Source organism: Chlamydotis macqueenii, chromosome 1 (genome assembly GCF_036417535.1).
Source record: "Chlamydotis macqueenii isolate bChlMac1 chromosome 1, bChlMac1.mat, whole genome shotgun sequence".
Lineage (NCBI taxonomy): Eukaryota > Metazoa > Chordata > Aves > Otidiformes > Otididae > Chlamydotis > Chlamydotis macqueenii.
The window spans coordinates 122,675,676-122,690,299 of record NC_141556.1 but is presented as its reverse complement, the minus strand read 5'-3'; the positions used below and the strand labels follow the sequence as shown (position 1 = coordinate 122,690,299).

Genomic DNA, 14,624 nt, shown 5'->3' with positions numbered 1-14,624 from the left:
GGAGCTGACAGAGCTTATGGGTCAAGATTAGAGGACGGGGATGGACAGGGGACATTATGGTGGGGATCTGTTACAAGCTGCCTGGCCAGCAGGACAGAGCAGATGAGGCACTCTATAGCCAGATAGGAGCAGCCTCACGGTCACAAGCCCTGGTCCTCATGGGGGACTTCAACTACCTTGACATCTGTTAGAGAGACAACACGGCAGGGCACAGGCAGTCCAGGAGGTTCCTGGAATGCATGGACTATAACTTCCTCGTGCAGGCGACAGAGGAGCCGACAAGGAGGGGTGCCATGCTCGACCTTGTGCTCACCAACAGGGAGGGACTGGTGGGGGATGTGAAATTAAAGGACAGCCTTGGCTGCAGCGACCATGACACAGTGGAGTTCAAGATCCACGGGGCAGCGAGGAAACTACATGGCAAGCTCTCAGCCCTGGCAAGAAGGCGGACTTCAGCCTCTTCAGGGACCTGATGGGCAAAATGCCATGGGAGGCGGCCCTGGAGGGAAGAGGGACCCAGGAAAGTTGGTCCACATTCAAGGAGCACCTCCTCCAAGCTCAGCAGAGGTGCATCCCAATGAAGAACAAGTCGGGCAAAAAGGCCAGGAGGCCGGCGTGGATGAGCAAGGAGCTCCTGGACCAACTGAAAGTGAAGAGGAAAGCCTATAGAGGGTGGAAACGGAGACAAGTAGCCTGGGAGGACTACAAAGAGGCTGTGCGAGTGGCCAGGGATCGGGTGAGGAAGGCTAAAGCCCTGACAGAACTGAATCTGGCCAGGGATATAAAATGCAACAAGAAGAGCTTCTATAGGTATGTAGGGGACAAAAGAAAGTCCAAGGAGAATGTAGGCCCCCTCCAGAAGGAAACCGGTGTCCTGGTTACCCGGGATATGGAGAAGGCTGAGGCACTCAGTGACTTTTTTGCCTCAGTCTTCACCGATAAGAGTTCTTGTCCCACCACCCAAGCTGTAGAAGGTGCAAGCAGGGACTGCGAGGATGAAGAACCGCCCACTGTACTCAAAGAGCAGGTTCGGGATCATCTGAGGAACTTAAAGGTGCACAAGTCCATGGGACCTGATGAGATCCATCAGCGGGTCCTGAGGGAACTGGTGGATGAAGTTGCCAAGCCACTGGCCATCATATTTGAGAAATCGTGGCGGTCTGGTGACGTCCCCGATGACTGGAAGAGAGGGAACATAACCCCAATTTTCAAAAAGGGGAACAAGGAGGACCCGGGCAACTACAGGCCGGTCAGCCTCACCTCTGTGCCTGGCAAGGTCATGGAGCAGATTCTCCTGGAAACCATGCTAAGGCACATGGAGAGCAAGGAGGTGGTTGGTGACAGCCAACACGGCTTCACCAAGGGCAGATCGTGCCTGACCAATGTGGTGGCCTTCTATGACGGGGTGACAGCATCGGTGGACAAGGGACGAGCAACGGATATCATCTACCTGGACTTGTGCAAAGCTTTTGACACTGTCCTGCACGACATCCTTCTCTCTAAACTAGGGAGACATGGGTTTGATGGACGGACCACTCGGTGGATAAGGAATTGGCTGGATGGCCGCACTCAGAGAGTGGTGGTCAACGGCTCGATGTCCAAGTGGAGACAGCTCACGAGTTCTGTCCCTCAGGGGTCCATGTTAGGCCCAGCCCTGTTCAACATCTTTGTTGGCGACATGGACAGTGGGATAGAGTGCACCCTCAGCAAGTTTGCTGATGACACCAAGCTGTGCGGTGCTGTCGACACACTAGAAGGGAAAGGATGCCATCCAGAGGGACCCTGACAGGCTGGAGAGGTGGGCCTGTGCCAACCTCATGAAGTTCAACCTGGCCAAGTGTAAGGTCCTGCATCTGGGTCATGGCAATCCCAGGCACAAATACAGGCTGGGTGGGGAATGGATTGAGAGAAGCCCTGAGGAGAAGGACTTGGGAGTGCTGGTGGATGAGAAGCTCAACACAAGCCGGCAATGCACTCTTGTGGCCCAGAAGGCCAACCGCATCCTGGGCTGCATCAAGAGAAGCATGGCCAGCAGGTTGAGGGAGGTGATTCTGCCCCTCTACTCTGCCCTCGTAAGACCCCACCTGGAGTACTGTGTCCAGTTCTGGAGCCCCCAACACAAGAAGGACATGGACCAGCTGGAGAAGGTCCAGAGGAGGGCCACAAAGATGATAAGAGGGCTGGAGCACCTTTCCTATGAGGACAGGCTGAGAGAGTTGGGGCTGTTCAGCCTGGAGAAGAGGAGGCTCCGGGTAGACCTGATAGCTGTCTTCCAGTACCTCAAGGGGGCCTACAAGAAAGATGGGGAGAGGCTGTTCAGTAGGGCCTGTTGTGATAGGACGAGGGGTAATGGTTTTAAAACAGAGGGGGGTAGATTTAGATTGGATACTAGGAAAAAAAATTTTACAATACGAGTTATAGAACACTGGAACAGGTTGCCTAGAGAGGTGGTGGATGCCCCATCCCTGGAAATGTTCAAGGCCAGGCTGGATGAGGCTCTGATCAACCTGATCTAGTTGGGGATGTCCCTGCTCCTTGCAGGGGGGTTGGACTAGATGACCTTTGAAGGTCCCTTCCAACTCTAACCATTCTATGATTCTATTACACTAGTTTGGCTACAAAACATGCATATGTCTACTATATAGCACTCATGTTCCAATTATTTAACTGCAACTAATTCTTCAAGTACATTAACAGTTTTCCATAGTTGTATAAGCACAGAAAGAAAAAGAGAATAAAAGATTTTAAACTAATTAAATTAGGAGATTCAAAGGAGGTGCCACTGACTGTGGAATATCTCCTCTCTTTACCTCCTGCTTGGCTGCCATGGAGTCCTGACACACACTTCTCTCTCTCTTCTCTTCAGGAGTTTTCCTACAGGCAGCCACACTGGGAGATTGAGCCTACAAGCTCTGTCTGAATCCAACCTGCAGGACCTTGGCATGCCTGGGGAGCACCTCAGCCAGCAGGTGGAACCTCTCTCCTTGGAGGCTTTCAACTCTTGGCTGGGAATGGCCCCAAGCAACCCAACCTAACTATGAGGTAGACACTGCTCCTGGCCCAGGATGGAGTAGGAACCTCCAAGGGCCCCTTCCAGGGCAGCTTTTTCCATGGCTCTGCGTAAGGCCTAGTGCCAATCTCACACATGCCTGCCAGCTCTCAGACCGAGCCGCTGGCCTGCATCAAATTGTTCAGGGATACTCCATCTCCCTGGCATATGTAAGGGCACAACCTGTCATCTATGAGCATCTCTCAGTAGGTCTTAACAAAGGCACATGAGTGCCAGAGCAAGCCCAGGCCCTCAGCCTTCCTCATAGCTCCTCCAGGATCCGTTTGCAAAGAAGCAGGCATTAACCAAAGTAGCAAGCACCCCATATCTCCAGGCTTGGATGGCTTCATGCCTCCAGGAACAGAGTGGCTTCTCCCACCTAAGGATTTCTGGATAGAAGTCATACTACTATATAGATTCCCTAGACTTGTGTCCTGATGCCTTAGTGTCTCAATTCAAGGTCATTTTCAACATACAGACAAAGCTAAGGCGTGCCCCTCTCTGCCAGCCTGGGATACATCTCTGAATGCCAGCAAGTCCTACCAGTGCTAGGTAGGGAGGAAAGCTGAGAGCCTTGACTCACACCAGCACTCACCACCCTGGGCTAAAAGGTGTCCATAGATGACAGTAAAAGGCTCTGTGCAACCTCTGGCCACTCATGCGATAAGACACTTTGTGGTCAAGGGAAAGACACACTGTTCTTGGCAAGTGCCCAAACTTCTACTTTCATGTCATTCTCTGCTTTACCTCACTCTAAAAGCCTGTTGGAAAACAAAAGGCTATTTCCACCAGCATAGCAATAGCAATACCCCCCCACAAGATGGTTCCTAGAGATCAGAAAAGAAAATGGGGTCTGGCTTACGAAACAAGCAGCCAGGCTTGACTGGCTGCTGACAGTAAATGAAGCCCACGTGTCAGCTTCAGCTTTGGCTTCAGTGACTTCCGACAGCATTTTGGAATGTCCCCATGCTAGGGCAGCAAGTTTGTCCTAAGAGCTGGTCATCCTGACTGGTAATGTCAATTGTCTTCTACCACCAAAGCCTCCCCTCATGGCATGACCTCCCATTGCTATTGAGGAGATTCTGAAGGCTAAATAGTGTGAACAAGCAGAAAATTTGGCTTTGAGGATGATGCCAGTGTCACACGAGACAGAACAGTGTGAATGTAACCATCAGTTCTACCATAGTAGAAGTAATTGTGGACAGTCATCATAGCAAATCACTTTGAGAATACATTTCTAACAATTGAGTGCAAAAAAAAATATTGGAAAACATATGACAAAACACCTTTTCTCTATTGCTGTTTTTAAATCTGTCAATGTTTTCTTTAACTTTTGATCAAACGCCAACTAATATCTGACAAATATTTTGCCAGTCATTGCACAATGGCTTTTCATAAGCATATGAAATTCAATGTTAATTACCTCAGGACTAGCATAGAAAGTTTCCCTTCTGTGGGAGTGCAACACTGCTCTGTATCAGGAAAGGAGGAAGGATGGTCTTTTGGAGAAAACATAGTACACATACTGAAAATATGTGGGCTTTTTAACAGCTTTGCCATAGCTGTCCTGCTTCAGATTGTGAACAGATCATTTAGATCTGCCTCCACAAGAACATTTGACTCCCAGAGCCTTTTGCTATTACTATTACAATGCCTTCTGCGACTCTACATGTTAGCTCCCCCATTAGCAAAACCAGACTTCACCTCTCACATTTCTTTCAGTCAGGATAATAATTGCCACTGGTTTAGAAGCCCAACGTGAGGAACTTTCAGCCTGATTGAAGATACCTCTAGGACTTCTGAACGGGACTTTCAGACACTTTGGGCAGTGTATATGAGAGCTGACTTGTATGGAAGCATCACACTTGCACTGTTCATAAACAATGAAGCTTTTTGAGAGCTTTTAGCTAAGAGCTCAGACCTGAACCAAGGCATCAGCTAACAGGATGTATCTACAGGGTACACACGTAGATGTGCATGCATACAGTAATTTGTATGAGTTCTTCATTACCAGCACACTTATTTTTCTCCAAGAAACACTGAGAATGCATACTTCAACAGGTACACTCCACTGTAGCATGGATGGAAAACAATGAGAAAGGAGATCACTACAACTTGCCTGTCCACAGCAGCATGCTTGAGAGCATCTTACCTTGACATGGTGTATCAGGTGCTCAACTTCATTCACTTTATACGTCTCTATTCCTAACTCTTTAGATAACCGCAGGAGACGATTTTGTGTTGGCCCCACGTAAGCTCCTCCAAGGTCCACATATTTAACTTGCTTATTCTAGTTTATCACACATAACACATAAAAGGGGAAAAAAAGATTAAAAAAGGTAAAAATGGCACACAAGTTAAAAGAGCAATCCAGAGGAATTCTTTAAATGAAACACTTTCAGAGCATTTTGGCTATGATTCCTCTCCCCATGGAAAACGTCCATTTTTTGGTAGAGTTCTGGTATGGCAGTTACCAAGAATCTCACATAAGGAGTTCATAACCAGCTTAGCTGGCCTGTTGTTACTTTACAGCCTTAACAAACACAAGAGGAAAGAGCCTGACAGGCAGAGAGGGAAGGACAGTCAGAAACATCTGTGTGGTTCCTCCTCAGTCAGGCATCTTGCCAACAACTAGTTCAAAACAGACTAGACTAGGAAGTAGCACAGGTAAGATTTTCTAACAAACAGAGTGGGAGGGAGTCTCCCAGGTCAAGGCAGGGCAGAAGGTAAAGGAGTGAGGAGAGACATGCTGGTTCGACTTCCCAGCCAACCCTGCCACTCCTCTAGCCTGCATCATTCCTCGTGGGGCTTGTTACGGTTCAACTCAAGGCTCCTCATGGCATGGTTGGTCTTATGGGTGTTTTTTCATAGAGATTTCTCCAGTATCTTTCCCTGGGAAACGCTTTTGAAACTTAGCTTATCACGTTCTCCTTCCCAGAGGAAAAGACTGACGACTCCAGAGCCTGCAGATCACACGGCAATATGTTGTCCCCACCATCATGCCAGTCTTTCTCTACTCTTGCTGGTACAATATCATGAAATTTCCTACCTGCTAGTGCTCTAGAAATTTTCCCTCAAGTAAGTCCTCTAGCAGGTATTCATATAGTATATGTATACTGTACATATATCTACATACACCATACATGTCTATAATTGCACATATGCATAGTATATACTATATGTATGTATATGTAGTATAAATGGGTTTGGAGATAATTACCCTTACAGTGAAAGTTCTTCCACCGACCCTGTCATTGGCTTCCAGCAATACCACATTCAAGCCTGACTCAGTCAGCAGTTTGGCTGCCGAGAGACCTAAAAGATAAAAAGAAAAACAATTAAAGAATACTTCTGTATAGGCACCCCATTGCTTTTGTGACTTGACACATAAACACTCACACAGCTATCCATCCAAATCCTGAATTTTTCATTCAACCACTTTGCCAGGGAGGTGAGGTGGAATTCAAAATACCCAATAATCATGAAATGGAACTGAAGTCACATATGAAACCAGTCTGTGGTCAAATTTTACATGTGCTGAGCACCTTTCACACCATATGCTCAGCTCTTCTGATGCATAAGCCAGCATTTGTTACGATAGTCATCCAGTCAGATAGAGAACTTGGAAAGGACAGCTTTCTGTTTTCTAACATCAGCATGTCAGCTTTTATAACCTCAATAAAAAAAAAAAAAGGATTAAGTGAAATTTTATTAGGACTGTCTCAAATTTCAGAAGTTTTCCTGAAGCCTGTTGTACATGTCTGCTTTCCAGCTCCGAGTATTTTAAAGTAGATTAGCAAAGTTTCCACATAGCCAGGTCACAGGTTTCTTCTCCTGAAGAACACACGGTCTGACTCAGAAGAGACAGAACGTATGTTTGTGTGCGACAACAAGAAGAAAAAATATGGGTGAGTCTACACAAAAAAAACCTGTTTCATTCCTCATCCATTTTCTTCATACACTTTTATTTCCATCTTGCAATTCTTGAAGCTGAAACACCATGAGAGGGATCAATGGGAATACAGAAGGGAACATCTCCTTTTACTCCTGAGGCCATAAATCCTCGTCACTGCAGAGGAAAATACTAGCATCGGGCCCTGCAGCAAATCTGTTGAGTTGCTATGGGAATGAAAGAAACTAGAAAGGATGGACAACATGGAGGGAATACAGCCCACAACCTCTCAACTTATTATGACAATTTCTGCCTTTTACTTCAGCACACAAACTGAGATTTGTATAAACTGAGGTTCTTACTTTGGCCACGTGTGAGTGAATTTCTAGTGGGACGACAAGAGTTACATTCTGGAGGGTTGCATCACCCTCTTGAACTGATAGAATGTGTTGAATAAAGTTCAGCACAGGCCAGGCTAGAAGCCACAGTCTTATATCATAATTTAGCTATCCTTTCCAGTTTGGCAGGGATGGAGTGAATTTTGCTCTCAGTAGCCAAAGTGTTTTGGATTTCTTATGGGAAGAATGTTGATAAACACACTGATGTTATGAGTTGTTGCTAAAGAGACCAAGGTCACTGTCTGACTTCCCAGGTTTCACTAATGTGAAACTAATGTACCTGGGATCATTTACAGTTTTTTTGTTGTTCTGTGATGGCTGCTTGGGACAGGCTGTATCAGTCATCAGGTTGTCCAGTGGTGAGAAATTGTGCATGATTCATTTTGGGGTTTTTATGATTATTATTATTCCTACTGATTTTCCTATTATTATTATTACTACCATTATTTTATATATATATAAATATATATAATCTTTTTCTTTGCTGTCCTAGTAAACTGTCTTTATCTCAACCCGCAAGTTTTCTTTTCTTCCCGATTCTCTCCCCCATCCCTTGGGGAGGGGGAGGGTGATTAAGCAGCTGTGGGGTACTCAATTGCTGCCTGTAGTTAAACCACAACACCAGCTGTCTGCCTTGTCAACATCAGAAGGCAGTCAGTTTCCTTTCTGTGTCCAAGTACGTGTAGTTTTTGAGAAGGAGTCATCCAAGCAGATTGTTCCAAGCATAAGGCAGCCATGGAAGAAACGGCAAAAGCGCTGGGAGGAAAAACAGAGGGCCAAAGCTAGCATGGCAGGACTGAATGAGACCATAATGAAGAAAACACAGCAGCCCTGGACAGAGAAGGAACATTAATGAGAGCTACTAAAGGTGCTACAGAACATCCTGGTTGGTCAACTAGAGGCTTGGGAGTAGGAGAATCACGTCCTGCAGTGAACCTGCGGCGCTGTGCTAGTTAAATCACTTAAGCTCTTTGTTTCCCCATCTGTAAAAAAAGAGACAATGGTGTAGACCTATCTATCTAAAAGATTTGACATTTTCTGAAGAAAAGCAGCAGATATTTCCATTAAAAGATCATACTGTCTTGCTTTTATTTCTAGCTTCATGGGCTTATTTATCTTGCGTTTTCACATAAGTGTTACTGAGAAAACCAGTAATGACACCAATATCCTTATTGAGGAAATTCTATTGCAAAAACATCTGGCTGGATCAGTGGCCTTGACTACATCTACAAATATTTGAAGATACTGAGGAAGAACAGAATACAGAAAACAGTCAGGGTATGCAAACATGAACCACCCCTTCATACAACTTGCAAAAAGACACTGGCTCCTGAGGGAAAAATAGACAACAAAACTCCTAAATAAATATAGCTTACCAGTTAAAGAAGGAAAAAAAAGCTTTTCCAAAAAGTCAAGTATTTCATCAGTTTGGAGAAGATCAATAGTAGTTATTAATAATTTACAGAATGAATACATAATCTGAAGGCTGTTGTCACTGCAGGCTTCTGTTGGCTTATCATCCTAACAGGTATTGACTAATCAATTAATAATATTCAGTTACTAACACTGATTAAGGAATACAAGATTTAACTTTCTTTATTAAAATCTAATGAATAAACATTTCAGTACAGCTGGGAACAAAAGCAGTTTATTCCCAAGAGCTGAATAGACAGAGAAGCTTGTGAAAGGACAGCTCTCTAGACTCAACTGATACGCAGATGGTTTGTGGTGGTCAGCCCAGATGCCACCTCCTTACTCCCTTATGCACCTTTCATCCACCTTATTGCACCTGCCTACTATTTGCTCCCTACAGTTTATTTTGGGGTAGGTACAACTTTTTTCCTTCCACCATGCATTCACAGATGTACCTGTCAGAGAAGGATAACAGTTTACTCTTTCCTGAGGCAAATACAATGAAAACCCAAACCACTGCCGAGGGGAGGATCAGGCTCATCAACATCTTGCTGAACCATGCCCATCCTCCAGCAGATCAGATCTCTGTAGGGGGAGGGATGTGTCCTTGGGGCTTGACTCTAAGTGGGAGTTGCAGTCTACAGGGTTCTCAAACTAAGCAGGACCTGACCACTTACTTCTTGCGCTGGTGGCGCACCCCCTTCTCCCACCTACGTAACAGCTCTTGTTTTGGTCCAAAGTTTGCTGGAGAAATTATGCAGATAATTGCTGACAAAGGCAGGGAACACAGCCAACCTCTAGCTCCTCCTCTCCCTCATCACAAATGTGTAAATGGGAAACAAAGGTGGAAGCAGCAGCTCAGGAGGGTCAGATGGCACAGCAAAGGACCAGGTTAAGTCTCACAGCACGCACAGTACAGGATAAGGCAAGACTGCTGTCACAGATACCATATTACAGTGCAATATTGACAGGCGAGAATGTTGCTGTTCTTGGTACCTCACACACCTTGGTACTGCCACATCACCCCGTACCTGTGCCCTGAAGCTGGACCCAAGAACCCAAATGGGCTCTTGGACTGTTACTACAATAACAGCAAGAGGACCAGATGCGGCAGAGGGACAGCTCTGAGCCAAAGTGATACAAGGACAGATAAGGCACCAGGAACAGCAACAAAAACAAATTAAACAATATTAAAATGGAAATGAATAGTAGCACATGAAAATTGAGGCACAGGGTTGAGGTTTGCTTTTCAGAAACTAAAAACTGCTGCAGGAAACTCCTATGAACTGCAAGCTCTTTTCTGGGCAAGAGTCAGAGTGGCCTCTCTGTGCTTAATACTCCAATTGCCACAAATAACACTCCAATTGCACGAAGCCTGCGAAGGAAAGTCTGGAAAAATCTGTCATACATGATGTAAGATCTCCTCTTGGGAAGTTTAACCCTTCATGAGTTTCACATTTCAGCAGTGCCTCTGGCTTACCCCTCACTCTCTTGCACGTAATCTTGAGTACTGCCCCTCACACGTGAGGCGAACAGGCACAATGAAATGTAGAGTTCATCCAAAAACATGACCAATGTTGTTATTGTTCCCATTTCGTGCACAATGTTTTGTCACCCAGTGGCACCTTTCCCTCCTTCCCAGGCACATTTCAACAGAATCAGATCTGAATTGCAACATAAGGGCTCAACCACTTCTGCCACCACGTCGCAGCAGACAGTACTTGGGTCCAGTTTCCATTGCAGGTCACCTTTCTGTAAGGGGCAACAGAGCGCCATATGCAGATGGCAGAAAACATGTGGTTAAGCAGCCTCACCTGCAGTTCTCCTCAGAGAATTGATAAGCACACAATTAAAGCAAACAACAAAGAAGCAAAGATAATAGGTCTTAGTTGAAGCCCCAGACTGAAAATACCATTGTGCTTAGAGGATGTTTAACCAGGCAAGCCTTCTTCCGTTACCATAGCAACCCACCCAGTACCCAGCCTCAGCCACTCAGAGATACTGGTGAGAGATTGCCTCCCCCAGAATTTTATAACACAAGTCCAAGCCATGAAAATTATTTCTCCATCGCGCAGCACTCTGTGTTCACACGGATCTTACTCAAATGTAATAATCACAATAATTATTTCATCTTCAGTTCCAACTTGTTTCTTTCCTGTTTGATATTTCTGTACTTGCTAAACATCTTAAATTGCACCCATTGATTAAACAGCTTCGTTATAACCTCAATTCCTAACATTAACAGCTTTCTTATATTAAGAGAACAACTAATTTAGGTGGGATTTGGGGTTTTTGTTTTTTTTTTTTAAAGGGAAAATCTTAAGTTTCTGTGCTAGGACAGAATCCAAACTCACATTTGGATTGGACATTGTGACAAGAGTCACATTTTTCATCTTATCTAAAAAAACATTTTAAAGTATTTTTTTTTAAAAACTGATTGAAATTTTTTCATACCCATCTGATTCTGCCTGGAATTAGCAAGTTTACTGAAACACTCCTTTAACATTAGCATTTCCACTAAAATTTCACTAGAAAGGACATGATTGCAAGTTGCATCTCTGATATGTCTCTAAATGATACTTCTGTCTTCTTCCATTTAAGGTGGTTTGTTTGGTTTTTATTTTTTTCATAGGATACTTCTGTCATTCTCTGGATGGCTAGACAACCAATACACAACAGCAAGTCCATCTGCAAGATTTTATTTCTCCCTTGGGCTACGCTCAATTCCCTTGCAGTGTACGATGGACACGGCAAGTAACATATAAAGTGCAAATAAAGTTTATTTCTAAAGACATTCCTGCAGTTCCTAATGTACTTTCTCTGTGTTATTCAGTACTTCATCATGGTCTATCATATTTTTTACGTCCCTTCTAAGAATAAGAAAATATTTCTTCTCTCATATATGTAATTATAAAAATCATCTATAAATTCTAAATTTTGATTAATGTAGAGAGCAAAAAAAAGAGCCTTTTAGCCACTGGCATGCATTTAATAGCTTCTAAGACGGCTGTTAAAAATTGTTTACTTTATAACCTTAAAAATTTATCTCTCCAACTAAAATTCTAAGTTGAGCAGAAAGAAAGGCTGCTGTCATACTTGTACTGTACTCACTTGCAGTTCTTACTGCAGAACTTCCATGTCTCATATGTGGATTTCTTCAGATTCATGAAATTTGCTGATATTCCCCTCTTCTCCTCTTGATTTATTTATTTTGACACCAAAGATATGTTTAGGAAGTACTGCCCTGGGGAGTACACTTGTAACATATGCCAGACACTTGGGGTCTGCATACAAACATTGGCTGTACATGTACATTAGAAACATTCAACACTTAAAAGAGGCAAGGAGCTGCTTTTTAACCTTTGTAGCGCCTCCACAACTTGGATATACAGGTGTGGACAAGCTCTACACTGGCTCAGTTAACTGCTAACAGCATCCCCCTTGACATCATATGTTCGAGCAGGGGTGAACATCTGGTTTTCCCACTGTATTTGGAGGTGCAGCAGCTGCACGGCAAATCATTCTCCAGGTAGCCAGCTGAAAGCTCAGGTATGTCTGCATGAGAAGTGGCTGCTGTGACATACCTTGTAAATAAAGGCAAAATCGATGAGTTTCTTGAGGACTTTTTCCTTCCTCTCAACCTGTTCAGCCACATCTGAATCAGTGTCTGCAGAGATGTCAGGTAACAGATGCTCCTTTACCTAAGCCGCGGGGCAGAACTGCCCGCAGCACCGCAGTCCGACATACCTGATGAGGTCCAGGGTACTCAACAAGCACAGCACGAGGCTTGACATGAGGATCGGTAACAAAATGCACCTTTGCATAATACTTAGCCTGCAGAACAAGCACAGTCCTCTGCCCTGGGGTTAAAGGAGAAATTGTGGGATGTAAAAAAGTTTCACAAGAGTGATAGTAAGAAAAGGAAATGTACCATAATTTATTATATATAAACAAATAAGAGTTGAGTTCAGGATCACTAAGGTCAATGAACTCAAGTATTTCTGAACATAAGTATTCAAAAATATTAGTCGGACCACCTTTGTCCATGGACATTTAACATGCAGAAGTTGTTATTTTAGAAATCTCAAGATTTGTATTCTTCTCCTTGATCTTGAGACTAAGTCTCATTTTGACCAGAGAGGCCACGAATTTAATTTCTTTTCTTAATGAAAATTATGAGTTGCACAAAAATCACGAAATCTGAAGTAGCTAAAGTGTTAAGAAAAAAAAACCAGCAAATCCGTCAAAACCTACAATAAGTTATAGGAGCTGGTATTGCTGTGGGAGCACATGGGAAACACAACTTCTCTCACTAGTAGATGTCTTCATACAGTAACACCTACCATCTCTGATGCTCAGAAATACGTACAAAATGCATACAGCAAATATATGAGTTTGGCCAAAACCGCTGCACTGTACCCAGTGAAACAAAATCCATCTGTCTTAACACTGAAGAAAGAACTTTTGAGGAGAACCCCTTTGTTAATGGTCAGCACAGTTGCAGTGTTGGACCTAGGGCAACAGGAAGAAATTATGCCCCAAGCAGTTGAGGTAAATTGCGGAGGAAGCAGAAAAACACTGCTTCGACCAGGAATACCCTCCGGGTAAGTTCCTAGCATCTAAAAATCAGATCAGTTAATGGAAAGATCCCGTCTGCTGTTGCTTAGATCTAATTACTCTAAAATTAAAATAAAACCCCTCCTTGTTTATACTCAGGGTTCTCTGACCTGCTTTTAAGTGATGTCCCAAAAACATCTTGTTAGTTCAGTGCCATTAGTGTAACACAGTTTGGATATCGGTGCAATACTGAAGAGATGGAGAGCAGAATCAGAGAAAAGGCATGTTCTTACCCGCAGCTAATCAGCCATTTTGGGTTTTCTCCTTCAAGTCTTCCACAGTTTCTTATTGCATTACTGTGTTAGAAAAGGCAATTTAATAGCATTGTTGTTGTTTGTGTTGACTGCTCTAAGGGATACAATCTGATTACCGCTCTGCCACTGAGAGACTGAACCTGGCGCTGGTCACCTCTACCTCTGTCACTCATCATTAGCCAGCTAAAACGTTTTAATTGAAATAATGGCTTGAGACAATAAAGCCTGTAAGGCATTATAGATAAGGATTGTAAGCAAAATAAAAAACAAAACAAAACAACAAAAAAAAGCAAAACCAACATTGGCCCAGGGTCTGGGTGAGTGAAGGTGGTACAGGCATTTTTTGTAACTTTTCCCACATTATGGAAACTTCAAGGGATTTTGCTCTTGTGAAGAACACGATCCCTTTATAAACTCAAGGGGCATGCTCAGAATTGTAACTACAACAGCACACTGCCTGAAACTCAGTTCACATCAGGCTGGCACAGTGCTATAAAAAATGGTGACCAGAAATAAGTCAATTTTCCTGCTTCTTTGCTTTTTTAGTCCTCTGCAAGACAAGGCACACAGCATCCAGACTGCTCCAAGAGTTGTCTGGGTGACAATACGTATGAAAAGCAAGGGGCTACAAGGAGGATGAGATATCGCAGCCCGACAATATCTTTTATTAACTCAGCCCTTCACTTACAGCCATATGCTTTCCAGGGCGAAGGTTACCTTTTAACTTCTCTAATTTAGGCCACCTTTACAAAGGTACTTTAGATATCTAACTCAGTCTTGTGGAAGAAAGATACAAAATTTATAGTTCAGAACCTAAAAACACGGTAGAGCTGGGTCTCTCTAAACTGTCGCTCTTCTCAATGCCTTATCTTCACATGCTGACCAGCACGGTGAAAGGTATCAAAGCAACTCTTTTTTGACGCAAGTATTTTGACCATGAGATACTCTCTCTTCCTCAGCTGTATCACTGGGCAGCAATGAATGCCATTAAAATTAATGTC

General features: G+C 43.9%; 1 protein-coding gene across 2 annotated transcripts in view; it reads right to left on the bottom strand.

Annotated features, from left to right (window-relative positions):
* Positions 1 to 14,624, bottom strand: part of MAOB (monoamine oxidase B) — a 58,905-nt gene that overhangs the window by 32,848 nt on the left and 11,433 nt on the right. For both annotated transcript variants that reach the window (XR_015261058.1, XM_086766330.1), the window contains exons 2-3: positions 6,270 to 6,364; positions 5,202 to 5,339 (exon numbers count right to left, since the gene is read on the bottom strand). Coding sequence is in view for 1 of the 2 variants with exons in the window: in XM_086766330.1 (XP_086622456.1) it covers positions 5,202 to 5,339; positions 6,270 to 6,364 (233 nt within the window). In the remaining variant the exon portion in view is untranslated. The remainder of the gene's footprint in view (positions 1 to 5,201; positions 5,340 to 6,269; positions 6,365 to 14,624) is intronic.